The following is a 16,081-nucleotide window of genomic DNA, read 5'->3' on the forward strand; positions in this document are numbered from 1 at the left end:
AGGAGTCAACTCTTTTGTGCCTACAGCCTTCATGGGTAGATCGGAGGAAATACAGGGATAACAAAGCCAGTGGGTAAAGGAGAAAACTCAGCTCCTGTTTATTTACAAAAATAGATATGTTTATGTATATATATTAAACCCTTCCCCAGGTCCCTCCCCCAATTACCTATTTACTTCTACCCCCACCTCCCTTTTTAAAACAAAGGCTCCCAGCCCAGAGGTGAGTTGCTCAAGGAAGGGTGGGCAGGAGCAGCACCGAAGGCCTACATCGGTTGAGGGCAGGGCCGTGGGGAGTGACCACGGCCCCATCTTTGCTCTCTGAGGACAGGGCGGGCGAGGGAGGGGCTCAGTCCTTGAATCCCTGAATACTGCAAAGAATGCGCTTCTGGTGCCCTGGCAGCGTGATCCCCATCTGCGCCAGATCCCTGTGGGCGACGGAAGGGGACTGTGGGTATGGGCTTCCCCCCCAGGAGCCCTCCCCACCCAGGCCCGCAGCGGGGTGGCGGGGGGAGGCGGAGGGGGGTCCTCACTCGGCTGTCAGCTCCAGCACACACTCCATGGTGTCCAGCCCCGCTGAGCGGAAGTGCAGGATGTAGCGTTTCATGCGGATGGACTCTAGCCACTCGGGCACGCTTCGATAGGGGATCCCATCTGAGCCACTCAAGCTGGGCAGCCGAAGCGTCACCCTGTGGGACACAGGGTGCCTCAGTCCCGAGGGAGGTACAGGTGTCCTCTGTCTCCCCGCTCCAGCTTCCCTGAAATCGGGGCTCGGCCTATGAGCATCTGCAGCCAGCATTCAAGTTGGGTGTCTGAGCACAGAGATTATCTGGACTTTGTGGATTAGCCCGGCCATTGTCTGTGAACTCGTTTCCTGGCCCGATTCCTGGTGTGTTCACAGCAGTGGGCCGGCTGACGGTCCTGCCGCGCTGATGGGCCCAGGGGAAGTGGCAGCCCTGGGAGGCCCGAACACAAGCAGGCTGCCAGCCCACCTCCCACCGAGGCGGCCGGTGCTGCCTGATTGGGGGCTGACGCACAAGTGTCAACCCTCCCAGCTGAGAGGACGCAGAAGGCAGGAGAGCAGAGGCCGGGGAAGCCGGGCAGGGTCCTGCCATCGTCAGGGTGGCCCCTGCGAATGCCGGGAGCAGCCTCTGCTCGCCACCTCCAAGCCCGGCTGTTACTCTTGCCCTCCGACACCCACAAGACAATGAGTGTTCCTGTGCTAAAGCCAGCCAGAGCCCAAACCATTAGCAGAATAGATCTGCTGGGGGAAAAATGTTCAACATTCCAGAAAGATTAGCACATGCAGTCTCCAGTATACGAGGGAGTTGTGCTCCAAAAGATAGTTTCAAAAGTTGGAACTTGGAGCACATTTTCTCCCAGAAACAAGGTTATATATGGTGGTTTGATACAGCGGCCAGCATGCCAGGGCTGGCTTACTTGATTAAGCATTCGAAGTCCGGCCTTGCCCATCTCCCCCACCTCACCCCTGCCACCAGTTCATTCTCCACATTCTGGCAACGTTTCTGGTAAAACACAATTCTGATCATGTCCCTCCAGTTTAAAAACTGGTCAAATAGTTCTCCATGCTCAGGATAAAGTGCAAACTTCTCCGCAGAGCTGGTCCTCTTTGCATTGACCCTGCCCCTGTCTCCAGCTTCACCTCTGGCCACAGTCCCGAAATAACGCTGCTGGGATCCTGCGCTATTTGGAATCAGCCTGCCCTTCGCTCCCCAACCCATGCTGGCCATGTGTTCTGGGAGACCCCACAAGGCCGCCCCTCCCAGTACCAACATGCATCCCACTGGTACTTGCTGGTTGCTCTCTCTTCTCCACCCAAGTGACCAAGCTCCCTGGAGTCGATATCAGGGTGTCAGCACGGCTTATATGTACTTTCCATCTCTCTGCACTTGCGTCCTCTCTTCTGCCAAACTAGAACTATCGGGGACGGGAGGGCAGCTCCTCCATCAGGGTGGACTGTCCCCAAGGGCGCTGACTATGGTCCTGCCTCAGTAGTATGCTGCGCTCTGTCCAGAGCTCCATAGGCCCAGCACTCAGTGAATGTAGCTGAATGCCCATTTCCATTCTCCCAGATCCATCCTCCGAAACCCCTTGCCCTCTGCAATGTGGCTACCTGGGATCAAAGTTGGCAATGGTCCGCAGGGAGTGGGGGTTGGCAAGCAATTGCTCCAGAAGTGCCTTCAGCTGGTGGAAGGAGGGCCGACGGGCACGGTCATAGGCCCAGCAGTTCTTCATGAGTTCATAGAGAGGGGCAGGGCAGTCCACGGGAGGCGGCAGCCGGTACCCATCCTCAATGCTCTTCATTACCTGCAGTGCGGACAGGGTGGGGGGCGGGGGGTGGGGCAGGCTTGAGGTAGGAAGCTCAGCTTCCCTGGTGGCCCCTGAGAAGTCTCTGTTCACACAAGATCACTGCGATAGAGCCTCTACCCGCCCCCGACCGCAGTAAAGAGAACAGGGAGTAAGGCAAAGGGGACCAAGGAAGTGCAGAAAAACTGCGGGTCAGGAAGAAGGAATAGGATATTTGTAGGCAAGAGCCATGGGAGGATTTCGGGAGGAGATGAGCAGTGAGTTAGGGGTGACATGGGGAGGAGTACCCCAGGCTTACCTCCTGATTGCTCATCTCCCCATAGGGCTTGTCTCCAAAGCTCAACACCTCCCACATCACAATCCCGAAGCTCCACACATCGCTGGCCGTGGTGAAGGTGCGATGGGCAATGGCTTCAGGGGCTGTCCAACGGATGGGGATCTTTCCTCCCTAACAGGGCACGTAGGACAGAAAGGTGATGTTTCAGGGCATGGTGGGGGGAGGGGAGGAGAAAACCCCTGTGCAAAGGGATGAGTAATTATTGTGTCCACAGGAGCATGTGTCCTTCCTGGTGCACGTGTGACTACAGGTACGGCACATTATTGCGCGAGTGTGTGTGTGTGTGTGTGCGCGTGTGCGCACGCTCAGTGAGTACATGGCTCTAACCTGGGTTTCATATGTGCCATCAAAGTTGTCCAGGAGGCGGGTCAGGCCAAAGTCAGACACCTTGCAGCACAGGTTCTGACTCACTAGGATGTTCCTAGCGGCGAGGTCCCGGTGGACATAACTGTGGTCACTGAGGTAGTTCATGCCGGATGCAATGCCCTGCAGCATGGCCACCAGCTGCCCAGGGACCAGCTGGTCCTCCCGCTCCTGCAGCACGGTGAGTGGGCAGGTTAGGGAATGGGCAGGGTCTCCTCTTCCCAAACCAGGAGCCAACCCCAGGGATCCACGGTGCATCCCCCTGCCCAGCTGGTTCTCTGCCCTCCTCACCCTCAGGAAGGCATCCAGGGCTCCGTTCTCCATAAACTCTGTGATGATCATGATGGGCTTTCCTGAGACACAAAGCACACGTCAGCACGGCAGCCTCTACCCCATCTCCACCCAGACCCAGACTTCCTGCCCTTGGCAGCATATCTTCCCTTCACTCCCGATGGTCTCACGCCCTCCTTTCCTCCTCTTTCCCTCCCCGTGCTCCTGAAGACAGCTGCTCATACTCTTTGTGACAACGCCTTCCAGGTGCAAAATGTGTGGGTGGTTGAACTGGCCCATGATAGTTGCCTCTCGAAGGAAGTTCCACCACTGGCCGTCTGGAGAGGTGTCTTTCAAGGTCTTAATGGCCACAGGCTTGCAGTCCTGGCCAGGGATTCTCAGGGTCCCTCGATATACTTCCCCAAACTCTCCTGGGTGGAAAGAAAACAGGCCGTGGCCCGATGCCCTGTCAGGCTCCCCCAGGGGGACGGGCAGCCATATCCTCCAGTCCCCAGGTTCCTGTCTTCTCTGGATCAGAAAAGTGGCTTGCCCTTGTTGGTCCAGGGGCTCGGGCTGCACTTCCCAGGAAGGGAACAGGAGTCTGGAAGAGGACTGTTGCTCGGCGACCTGCCCAGTACCGTCCCCCACACGAGCACAGTTCTTGGCTAGCAGGAGCTGCTCGGCAAGTGCCAGGTGAAGGCGGTTGTGTGGTGGCACTGAGCTGTGTTCATAAAGGGCAGGCGGGGTCTGAGCCAGTGCACCAGTGACCAGGGAGGCTGACCATTGCCTCCCCTCTTCCGCGAGATCCTCCGGTCCCAGCTCAGCTGGCTTGGCTGCACAACCGGCAAGAACACTGCAAAGCTTTGTTCTCCTGCTCAGCTCCATTTCCTCTGCTGACCCAAGGGATCAGGGCAGCCCAAGGACACCGGGCCCCTGGTGGGGTACGGTGCGGGCTGAGGGAGGCCCTGAATCTCTCCCACATTCGGGAACCGTCTGAGAATAGCCTGGGCTTGGGCACAGTGACCCCTCTGTTGACAAGGATGACGTGTGGAGGCTGTTCATCAGAAACTCCATTAACCACAGAAGCAGATTGTGTGGGGAGCAGGGGCGGCTCTCGGACACCTGATAAGGGGGTTACAACAGGAGCATAGCGATTCAAGGAGGACACAGGGTAGAACAGAGAGGGAACGCATCAAGGAGCTCTTGGGCCAGCACAGAGGCCGACTGGCTAGCAGCTCTGTGCTGCCACACAAGAGGGGGCCTGCCCGGCTCACCTTCCCCTATGACAGTGTCCACAATCAGCCAGCCTGGATCAAGCTCCTGGGTGAAGTCCAGGGCTCCCTGTGCAGGGTCCTCATATGCTTGGAGGTCCACATAAGGCTTCAGCCACAGCTTGTCCTCTGTGGGGAGAACGGGGAGGGCTCGGCCACAGGAACTCCAACTGCAGGGTTCAGGAGAGTTTTTTGGGGGGTGGTGAGGGGAGGGGGGGCCAGCAGCACTCCCCAGCCTTCTCATTCTTCTGCTCCCTTAGGAGTCCCGTTTTGGCTAAAGTGGGAGAAAGTCTCTGTCCTTAGCAATGAGGTTCTTCCTCCGTCCATGCGCAAAGCCCTGTGTCCCTGCCCCCAGAGGCCCAGAGCAGTGGGCCAGAACCTGGGCCTGAAAGCTGTTCACGGCCTCCAGTGACCCAATCTTCCCATGGTTCACTGACCGCACTTCAAATTCTTTGCCCTTCCTCCTCACCCCTGCTAGCCATACTCCTCTGATCAGTCACACCTCATTCACATTCCCAGACAAGGCTCACTCTCACCCCTTCGCTTGGATGGACCACTGACTCCCCCTTTGGTGGGGCACCTAATGAGGTGACCAGCAGGAAGCCCACATGCCTTGGAGGACTTTAGGGAGCCTGCCAGCAATCCTTTTCCCGCCGAGCCTCGGCCCACAGACCTGGCCAGCCAGGATGGGGAGGCCGCCCAGGACCCGGGTGTTTGAACAGTGGCACCAAGAGCTACCAGGTAATTGCACAGAGCCTCTGGGGGGCTATCAGTACAAAGTTAATTAACCGAAGTTAATTAGGTAGCAAAACAGAAAAGCCCTAGAGACAACAGCCCCAACCTGTGCTCCCAGAGTTGGCCTGGCTAATGTGGGTTCTCTGGTTCCATCCCGTGGCACCTCCCAACACCCCCCGCCGCCCGACATATACACACACAGGTGCCCTGGGCTCACCTCGGTTCACGTCGGCAACACGATCACGCTGCCTCGGCTGGTGTCGCCGCTGAGTTTTCCTGTGGGGGTGAGGGGACAGCTTCTTCAGAGTCCCGGGACTGTCGCAGGGGCCCAAAGGCCTCTGGCTGGGTTTTTCCCACAAACAACAGAGGGTGGGGGTACGCTGGAGCTTTCGTACGAGGGGATGGGCGGGTGGCTGGGGCTGCCTTCTGGGGCTCCTGGCCAGGCAAAGGGAGCCCGGATGGTGGCCGGGGAGGGGCAGGAACAGTACCTTGAGCGGAAGGAGAGCATCCCGAGCAGAAGAGCTACAGCCAGCAGCAGCCCGAAGATGATGGCTACAATCTCTCCTCCCGTCAGGCCCCTGGAAACTGTGGCACATGGGGTGAGGAAGTCTGGGCTCAGAGGGCTCAGAGCCCACCGGGATGACGGAGGCTGAAAGGGCATGCCCAGGGGCAGGGCCCTCAGTGGACCGCAGGTGTGTGTGTCCCCTCCCCGAGGAGATGGGGTATGTGTGTGAGAGAGCACGGGGAGCCCTCACACCGGGACCACCAGCTTGGGGCTGCCTATTGCCGAGCACGAGGGGTTAGGAGATTGGATAGGGAACTGGCTGGCAGCATCCAGCATCGGGAGGTGTATCTGAGGAGATTACGGTGGGGCGGGGGCTTCATGTGAGTCCGTGTGGGGCTCTCCCCACCCCGGGCAGCTCCTGTGTGTCTGTGTACCTGTGTGTGCACGTGTCCGTACACTGGGTGTGCATGTGTGCCTGCACATGCATACAGGAAGGGGAAAGGTCACTGATCGGAGCAGGGTCTGAGAAGCCTAGTGGGAGGACAGGTGCATGTGTGTTTGGGGTAGAGCACAGGAGAACCCACCCACCTGGTGGGCTTGTCCGAAACTCATGGTCAGGGGAGAAAGGGCCAGGCCCTAGAGGGGTCAGCATTCGAACTCTGACAATGTACGTGGTGTCCGGCTGCAGTTCCGTCAGCAAGACCCTGGGTTCCAGAACCATCTGGTGCCGTTCTTCGTCCTGTGGATGAGGACTAACGTTAACTTGGCTGTGCCGAGCCAGACCGGGTGGAGGGGATGGGCAGTCTTGGGATCACGTAGAGTGGGGTGGGTGGGGGAATGGTCAGGGCAGGGCTCTCTGTAGGCTTTTGTCCTGAGAAAGCCGCACAGTTGACTGTGGTCAGATTTCCCTCCATCCTGTCACCCGGGCCAGGGATGCTGGGGTGTGCCCAGGCGTGGACACCGGACATGGTCTCTCAGCCCCGCCTCACCTGATTCAGCACATGCAGCTCGTAGCTCAAGTTCCCCCCGGGGCTGCGGGGCCGGGACCCTGCCCAGGTCAGCTCCAGCTGCCGTGGCTCCTTCTTCACCAGCCTCAGGGACAGGCCTGACAGGGACTCTGTGAGTCGGGAGGGTTCCAGTGGGTTTGGAAAGAAAAGAGGAAATAACTTCAGTAGCTTTTCGATTGCTTCCTGCCCATCCGTTTGTCCCTGTGGTCCTAAGCCCCTCTGGTTTCTTCCGGTCCTGTCCTGATTGCTCACCTGCGTGCCCCATGCTGATGCTCAGGGAGGCGCCGGCGGGTGTGGAGGTGCCCAGCCCTGACACTCCATTCTGGGCCTCAACGTTAAAGGTGTAGTTGGCGTAGGGTTCAAGGCCGCTGACATGCACAGCTGGTGCTGTGAGCCCGCTGGCTCCCGGGGAAAAGCGCACACCTCCCCCACAGGGCTGGCAGGGTCCTCCATCCACCGCTGCTCCCCGACACTGAGAACACCCCACACTGTACCTCACATCCTGGCGCCCCCCCGTATCTGCTGGGGGTTCCCAACGCAGGGAGAGCTGAGTCCCCAAAATAGAGAAGCTCAGGTTTCGGGGAACTGAGGGGGGCCCTGTAAGGAGAAGAGGGGCCGTTAGGAGGAGCCCCCTTTGCTTTCATACAAGCTGCTGGCCGCTGCCTCCTCCCACCTCTGAAGGCCTTGCTGGGAGATTTGATTCCAAAAGTGAGGAATCACCTCATTTTTTCATTCTTCCAGGGAAAGTAAGGGGCAGGGGAGGAGCTTTAAGCGTCTGGCCCTTTAAAGGATTCCCAATGTCTGAAAAGCTCTGGAAACTTCCAACCTTAAAGCGCCTGCAGCTCCTCGAAGATGGCCAAGCCCTGCCCCCTGGACTCACGTGTGCATGACACCTGGGGGCCCTCCCCAGGGGCTCGGAAATGGCCGCTCTCACAGGTACAGAGGGTGGCCCCATCAGACTCCGCTGTGCTGTGTCCGGGGCACTTGAGACACTGGGGTGCATCTGTGTCCGCCCGGTAGGAGCCACCAGGGCAGACTGGAGAGAGAATGCAGCAGAGCCATGGATGTCCAGTTTTTACGGTAGACTCATCCCCATTCGCCCCTCTCCCCAATCCTTTGTACCAGAAACACCCTGCACCCTGGGGTGCTCAGCCACTCAGTCTAAAAATGGCTGAGATGGAGCACAGGCATCCTTCCCTCCCTTGGCACCTGGGGAGCCTCCCCCGAGCGGCCCCTGTGAGTCCTCGCCGCCCCCCTCCCCCTTCCTCGAGGCTCCTTACCCAGGCATCCTTCGCCGCTCGCGTCTTCCTCATAGCCAGGCTCACAGTGGCACTGCCCCACGGGCACCAACCACTCACCGTCGGGGCTGCAGTGCATGCGGGGCGCCCCTGAGGGGCCGGGGCTGGCCTGGGCATGGGGCAAGCAGGTCCCTGCCACCTCCACCAACCCGCCGGGGCCAGGCAGAGTGTCGGGGAACCGGGCCAAGCCGTGCACAGCCTCGGGACAGCGCTGGTAGAACACCCTCACCGACACCAGGGCCACACAGGCACCTGGGTTGTGGAAAGCGAGGTAGAGGCCTCGGCGGGTCAGGCGGCCCAAGGAGCAGTGCTCCACGTTCAGTTTCACCGCGCCAGACGCCAGGTCTCGGATGGTGAAGCTCTGGTCTGCAGCCACAGTGGTCACCTGGGAAGGAGAGGTGCGGGGAGGGGGGCACAGCAAAGTCACCTTCATTCCCACGGAATAGAAAACAATTACGCTGTTTGGGTCCATACAATAAACCTACGAGGGAGGATGGATTACCAGCCCCACTAAACAGAGAGAGAAACGAAGGTTAAGAGAGGTTCAAGACCTTGTACAAGATCACACAGCTACAACATGATGGGACTGGAATCCGGGCCGCGAGACGCCACAGCCCATATAATTTCCACTATTTGAAGGTGTTCCCAACCTCTGTGCCAATGAGGTGATCAGTTATAAAGTGCGTCACCATTAATTTATTACTAATAACAAACTTTACAACATCTTCCCTTTGGGGGAAAAAAAAATGAGAGCACATCCTATAATAATACGCTCCTTATACCTCTGCATTCCAGTGCGTTTTCCTGAGTAGAAAAGAAAGGGATGGTCTCAGAGGGACAGCCTGCAGAGAACTGTCTCTCTACACAACTCCAGGTGGACTCACAGGGGTGTATCGCACACCAGCACCCTGCGTGCTGATAGCAGAAGTCCAAATACCTCTTCCTGGCCTCCACCAGGGAAGTCTGTTATCTCAACGGAGGCAAAGCCTCTGCAACAGGTTAAGGCCGGCCCTATTATCAACACTCTTTTCAGACCGGGAAACCTCGGCGGGGGTTAAGCTGAGCCTGAAGGCGGGACACAGCAGAAAAGGCACAGCGGTTCCTCCTTATCCACAGCTTGACTTTTGGGGTTGCAGGTGTTACCCACTGCTGTCAGCCACCGCCGGAAACAGATGATCCTCCTTCTGACCTTTCCTCATTAGGCCAATAGCAGCCTGACGCTAGGTCACGTCGCAAGCCCAACGTCAGGACGCAACACCTGGCCGTGGGCCTCACCTCATCTCCTCACAAGGCATTTTATCGGCTCGCGGCATCACCAGAAGGAAAAGGGTGAGTACAGAACAATGAGATATTTCGAGAGAGAGACAGAGATGGAGAGAGACTGATAGGGAGAGAGACTACAGTCTGATGACCTTTATTACAGTATACTGTTATAATTGTTCTGGTTTATTACTAGTTACTGTTACTACTCTCCTACGGTGCCTGATTTACACACGAAAGCTCACCACAGGGAGGGACACACAGGAAAGAACAGCACATCTGGGGTTCAGTACTGCCCGGGGCTCAGGCATCCAGCGGGGGTCCTGGGAGGTATGCCCCGCAGCTAAGGGGGGGTGCTGCTCTACTCAAATCCACCTCTTCTGATCTCTAGGCCCACATTCTCGTCCTTATTTGACACCTAGACCCTCTTTCTGTTTCTGCCACTTTGTCTTTTCCTTAGCTGAGCGGGGTCACGGGAAAGAGTGAGGCGGGAACCAGTGTTAGGACCAAACGGTGCTGGGGGGTGGGGGTGGGGGTTGAGAAGCACCTTCTGGAACAAGGGCCGTCGGAGCTGGATGCCCACGTCCTGGTCACTCTCCATGTAGAGGAGGTTGAAGGTCTCCTTGCAGCCCAGAGGCCCGGCTCCCCCGGGGAAACTCTTGCAGTCCCTCACGGTGAACTGCAACTCCACATGGACCCGAGAAGCTTCCTCCCCCCGGTAAATCCAGTTGGAGCGCAGCCAGTGGTCAGTGTCTCCGCCCGCTTGCACTGGGCAGTCCTGGTACATGTAGAGGAGCGTCCCATTCAGTATCTGCTGCACCTCACTCCACTGCGGGAGAGAAATCCGAGTCAGGCTCCAATTCATCACCTGCTCCCCAAACTTGGGTTTTCTAGAGCTGACGACGGGGAAGCTGGTGTCAGGGCTCCCGGGGTTCAGCTACTTGTCCTGCTGTCCTCTCACCCCTGGGCCTGAGAAGAGTCAGTTAAATGTTTAGGGTCAGGAGTTACTGGGATATAGGACAGGCAAGACAATACCCCCTTATGATCTGCACCAAGCCCCGGTGCCTTCGATGAGTCCACTCCCAACTGAAGTATGAGCACCAATTTTTACCTGTTCTCATCAGCAGGTTCTCAAGTACCCCCAAAAGCAGACTTTTATGGCAAAAGCTCATTCACAAAACCTCTCTGCCTGTTTGTTCAGAGAAGAGGATACTACATTTAATATCGAGGCCTGTAAACTTCTGGAGGGCAAGAAGCATAGAACTCTTGTGTATAGGGGGAACTCACCCTCTCCGATATTCCTTCTAGTTATGGTCACTATCAAAATCAACAACGGACAGGGCTGGGTGGTCTCCTGGACACCATGCAGTCCACCACCCCTTACCTGCTTTTACCTTAAAATAATTTTTAAATTTACTAATAATAATGGCTAGCACTAATGGGCCAGTCACTGTTGTAAACACTTTCCATGAGGAAACTGAGTCATAGCAAGGTTAAATGACTTGCCCTATGCCCTCAGTTGTTAAGAGGCAGAGCTGGGGCATGCACCCAGGCACTCTAGGCTCGGGTTTATGCTCCTGATCATTATGTCTCTATGCACTTGTTAAAAGTCAGAGAACATATATAATGTGAAGGTCCTCTCACCCGACTACCCTTCACAGGGAGCCACTCTGGACAATTTGGAGAAAAGCTCACCACACCATTTTCAGTGCCTCTAGAGAAATGTTTGAATATTTTTGTGTGGATGTGTTTTTAACATAATTTTTTTAAAACATAAGTGCTATTTCGTAACCTGCTTTTTGCTTTTAACAAATAAATAATCTTCGAAAGATGTTCACAAGGGGTGCCTGGGGGGCTCAGTTAAGCATCTGCCTTCGGCTCAGGTCATGATCTCAGGGTTCTGGGATCGAGCCCTGCATGGGGCCCCCTGCTCAGTGAGGAGTCTGCCTCTCCCCCTACTCGTACTCTCTCTTGATCTCTCTCTCAAATAAATAATTAAAATCTTAAAAAAAAAAAGATGTTCACGAGAATATAAATAGATCTACCTAATTCTCTTTAGCAATCCATAAAATAGCATTCCACTGTATGGATGTACCATAATTTATTTAATCATTCACGTATTGTTGGACATTTAGGTGGTTTCTAGTTTTTAAGGTAAACATGTACATATTTCTATAAGATTTCTGTAGAACTGCTATAACAAAGGATAAGTATTATAAATTTTTAAAGAAGATACTGTCAAATGGCCTCCAAAAAGGATTTATCAACTTACACTTTCACCAACAATGCATGAGGCCCCATTTTTTGAAAACCTGGATATTAACGATCTCTTTACTTTTGGCCTATCTTATGGACAAAACACAGCTTCTTGCCATTTTAATTTACATTTTTTGAGAAGGAGGTTGTGCATTTCTGTTTTGTTCACTGGCTATTTCTATCTTTATGTAATTATCTGTTTGTAAACTTTGCCTGATATCCTGTTCTTATCTTTTGAGTATTCATTTGGATGAGCCCTTTTTTTTTTTTCATTATAGATATTAAGCATTTGCTTGAAATGTTTCAAATGTTTTCTTCCCATCATGCCACTTAATTTGCTAATGATGTCTTTGATGTTGGTACCTTTTAAAAATTTCATATAATAACATCTCTCTTCTCTCCCTCTATGAATTCTGGGTTGTGTATTTTGCTTGGGAAGCTCTCCTATCCCAAACTTATAAAGATCTTCTATATTTTCTCCTAATATTTTCGTAGGTTTGGCTTTTAGGTTTAGATTTGAATCTCCCTAGAATTTATATTTTTGCATATAGTGTGAAATGGAGATGTAACTTTACATCCTTCTTCTTCTTCCTTGTTGTCTTCTTCTTTTTTAAATTATGGACATCCGGCTGTCAATTTACTGTCCGGTCTATACTTTGCACATTGATTTGCAATTCCAATGTTATCACATACTAAAATCTCACGTATGTGGGTTTTCTATTCTGTTCCATTGACCTGGGTATGCTTGTGCAATGCAACATGTTTTAATTATAGTCGAGGTATCATTATGTTCTGATATCTGGTAGGGCAAGTATTCTATTTCCTTATTCTTTTTCAAAAAAAAATTCTCAGCCGTTCTTACATATTTTCTTTCTGCCAGATGGATTTAAGAAAGGAGCTCTCAAATTCTGTAAAATATCCCATTGATATTTTGGTTGCAACCCCCTTATAGAGGAGTCTGAGGCCCTCAGAATGTCTCCTTTTCCAAGGGCGTTCATTGCTACGCGCAGCTCTGGGATTTAACTAAGAACTGGGTGGGGTGGGGCAGGGGCAGAAATCCATGAGATACCTAGTTTTGCTTTATGTTAGGGAGTTCCAAGATTGGGCAAGGGTGTCCCGGCAATGACGGCACCCAGGGCCCGCTCTTAAGAAGAAGCTATGATGGGGAAGCCCAAGTGGAAGGCCTGGGGTGGAGATCAGGTGGAAGGGCAGTAGGTGGTTAATGTGCAGCTCATTAGCTAGAGTGCCATGGCTGCAGCTGGAGCCAGGAGCAGATGTTTCCCGCTGTATCTTGCCTCTCCCAGTCCCAGCAGTGACAGATGGGGGAGAACCAGCTGCCCAGGATCAGCGACAAGAATCCTTTCACTTACCACTCAGGCTGCTGGCTGCTCCATGGGTACATTCAGGGGGGCCTGAATTTGAGTGTGTGAGTGTGTGTGCTGAAAAGATAAGGAGGGGAGGGGAGAAGGCAGACATGGGGAGTACGTGACTGCTGCTGTCTTCTTGCCCTCCTGGTGCAAAGCTGTTTGGCCTGAGCTGCAAAAAGGGCCTTGCTTCCACTCCAGCCCAATTAGGGAAGAGTTATTTGGGTGGGGGGCGGCTGGGCCACACCGGGGGTGAAGGCCCATGGAGCCAGCAAATGGACCCGTGGCCTCGCTGTGGAGTGATCATCTGGTTTATGAGATGAGGCACCTATTACAGCTGGCCTAATCCAGGATTTTCCAAGCAGCCCCTCCTGTAGGATACATTATGGTTTAGTCTATTAATTCTAATTATAGGCCACTCCGTGGGAGAACTGAGTAGAGCCAGGACGCTAGGACCCAGAGGGAAAGAGAGCAAGTGACCCCAATCCCAGAAGTAGAGGCTGCATTCCTACCAGAACAGGAAGGGGAAAGGGGTCCAGGGCCAGAGGGGACGAGGGCCTGAGTCCAGACTCCTGGAAGCTGAGGCCAACGAGGTCGGCCTCCCGTGGTTCTGTGGCCGGCTCTGCTGAGTGGCAGAAAGGTGCTCTCTGGGACTCACAAGAACCCATCTCTGTTCACTAGGTCTTAGGAAGACCCAAGGAGGGAAGGGACTTGGAGCAGGTTCAGACAGCTGGAGCGCATGGTGTGCCTGGGCTGGGGAACCCGTGGAGAAGGTGCCAAGGGCTCTGGGACCTCTAGTGGGGGAGCTTTTACCTTTGGGGAGGCAAACACCCTTTGAAGAGTTGGATGAAAACTCTGGCTCTCCTCTCCATATACACAATTTAGAATACACTTTTATGGGGTTCCCTGACCCTCTGAAGCCTATCTGTGCAACTCTATTGGGATAGATGGACCTCAGATTGAGGACACATCTGGTGTTTTGGTTCTTAGCCCTCAACCATCCCTACTATGGTGCATCCTCTCCCTGGGGATGTGGGCTCATCACCCGCCAAGTCCTCCTAAGTATTCAGTCCTCCCTCACTGGGATAGGGACGGAAGGAGCCAGGCACTGAGGCGTTCTTCATGGGGTGTAGCCTGACCACCTGCCGCCCCCCACAATGTCCCATTCAGGAGGCTCTGACTCACCTCCCCTCCCCCTCCCTGAGGAGACACTTCCAGTTTTTCCTGCTCTTTTCTCCGTTCCTCCACCCACCTCTCCGCCCATTTCCCACTGGCCTGCAGCTTTGAGCCTTCCCTCCCCTGACACTTACCCCATCCTCTGGGGGATCCAGCAGCCAGCCCAGCTCTCCCTGTGCTGTGCTCGTGTCCATCAGAGTGACTGAAGTAGGGAGAAGAGGGGCCTGTCACCTCTGGGAGAGGAGGCCCCACACATGCAACCCACATTCCTCCTCCTGGGCCCCCAGCCCCAAGGCTTCCATCCACATCCTGTTCTAACAGCTGTGACTTCCTGAGGTTTAGCCCAGGAAGGAGGAGTGAAGAGCTCTAGGGATTAGTCTGTCTTCCTCCAGAGCGTGAAGGGAGGAAGGCAGAGTCGGGCAAGGGTTGGACGGCTGGATCTTTGACCAAAGTCAAGGCAGGAAGTGTTGGGGAGAGCAGCCCCACATAAGACTTGCACCCTCTCTCTCAGCAGGGGCTGGTGCTGCCTGGGGCGGGGCGGGGTCCATCAGCTGCAGAACTGGAAGGGTGGATGGGCAAAAGACGATCTCAGCCCCTGGGGCTCATAAGTGGGTAGGGTGTGGGCAGGGGACCTTAGAGGGGGTTCCTGGGTGGGGAGGTTCCCTTCTATTGGCAAAGGGCCTGCTCTGCCTGTGGTTGGGGGTGGGCAGTTGAGGGTACAGGCGTAGCTGAGTCTGGGAAGTAGGGGTAGTAGGGCCAGAGAGGGTGTGCAAGCCTTCACCTGTAAGGCTTGACCTGTACATCTGGGAACCCCTGCACCCCGAGTTCTAGTCCATCTCCCAGCGGCAGGTCCCTCTGTCCTCCGGCCTAGGATGGCATAAGGCAACTTCCCATCCCTGACTTCATAGGGGTCCGGATCTCTGGGTTGGGCACCTGAGGCTGAGACCGCCTGGGAATGAGGGATGCCCACGATCGCTGGGGTAGGGGTCTGGGCGCTGCGTCCCCGCAGCGGTCAGGAGCTCCCTGCCCACCACCAGGCGCAAACTGTTGGCCAGGGTGACTGACCAGGGAAAGCAGCGGGTTGCGGGGTCAAAGACCAAAGGCTGGCCTGGCCAGTCGATCGCCTGGCGGCAGGGCAAAACAAGAGAGCTGGAGAGGGGCGCGCGGAGAAGGCCTCCTCGGGAATGCCGGCTCCTGGACGCGGGTGCCGGCCGAGCCCCGGGGGAGGGGGAGGGGCGGGAGCGGGGGTCGGTACCTTCCTTGGCGCGCGCCCCCGGGGGCAGCGGGGCGCAGAGAAGCAGCAGCAGCCCGAGCCCCAGGAGCCAGCGCCGCTCCATGGCGCCGGGCCGGGACCTGGGACCTCGGCCCAGACTGCTAGGTCAGGTCGCGAGGACAGGGCGAGAGGGGAGGGCCGGGCGGGGGCGGGGGGGCGGGGCCAGCGCCAGGGGGCGGAGCCCGGCCTCACCTGGATCACCTTCTTAAAGGGACAGTAGGGCAGGAAGGAAACTTGTTAGGCAGGTAATAAACTTCAAAACCCGGAGGCGTCTTGACCGGAATGAGACTGCGGGCGCCGCCTAGTGAGTGGGATTAGGAATTGACTGACCCGGTTCTAATTCTAATCCTAAACCCAACCCAGGCTTGATCCAGCCCTTAACCTAATTTGACCTGACTGGAACTACACCTCTCCCCTTCTAAAGGTCTAGCAATGTAATAGACACTGGGGAAGGCAGGGTTTTATGCTGCAGTAGGGGAGGCTTAGATAACCATAATGCAAGGTGGGCTACAACCCTTAGAGGAGCACGTGGAGGGGGTTGGAAGAGGAAGCAAGCCCAGCCTGCGGGGCTCATTAGGCGAGTCTTTAGGGAGTAGACCGTGTGAGCTGGGTTTTCAGTGGCACAGATTGGGAAAGGCAAG

At 55.5% G+C, this 16,081-nt stretch overlaps 1 protein-coding gene across 4 annotated transcripts; it reads right to left on the bottom strand.

Moving 5' to 3' along the window:
• Positions 1-77: 77 nt before the first annotated feature.
• EPHA1 (EPH receptor A1) lies at positions 78-15,552 on the bottom strand. 4 transcript variants are annotated; one of them, XM_021692889.2, is made up of 18 exons: positions 15,423-15,552; positions 14,302-14,369; positions 9,919-10,200; positions 8,094-8,496; positions 7,694-7,849; positions 7,066-7,410; positions 6,796-6,923; positions 6,395-6,545; positions 5,790-5,886; positions 5,519-5,577; positions 4,570-4,695; positions 3,541-3,726; positions 3,317-3,378; positions 2,990-3,196; positions 2,624-2,773; positions 2,132-2,325; positions 531-686; positions 78-425 (listed from the first exon to the last, which is right to left on the bottom strand). In XM_021692889.2, the coding sequence occupies exons 1-18, from the start codon at positions 15,502-15,504 to the stop codon at positions 347-349; spliced, it is 2,931 nt and encodes a 976-aa protein (XP_021548564.1). In that variant the 5' UTR covers positions 15,505-15,552; the 3' UTR covers positions 78-346. The 4 variants fall into 4 exon arrangements, with proteins under 4 accessions (XP_021548564.1, XP_021548565.1, XP_021548566.1 ...); XM_021692890.2 differs by lacking the exon at positions 14,302-14,369 and having other exon boundaries at positions 9,919-10,340; positions 15,423-15,503; XM_021692891.2 differs by lacking the exon at positions 15,423-15,552 and having other exon boundaries at positions 9,919-10,340; positions 14,302-14,339.
• Between the last annotated feature and the right edge of the window lie 529 nt (positions 15,553-16,081).

The sequence above is a fragment of the Neomonachus schauinslandi genome, chromosome 12 (genome assembly GCF_002201575.2).
Source record: "Neomonachus schauinslandi chromosome 12, ASM220157v2, whole genome shotgun sequence".
In the NCBI taxonomy this organism is placed as follows: Eukaryota; Metazoa; Chordata; class Mammalia; order Carnivora; family Phocidae; genus Neomonachus; species Neomonachus schauinslandi.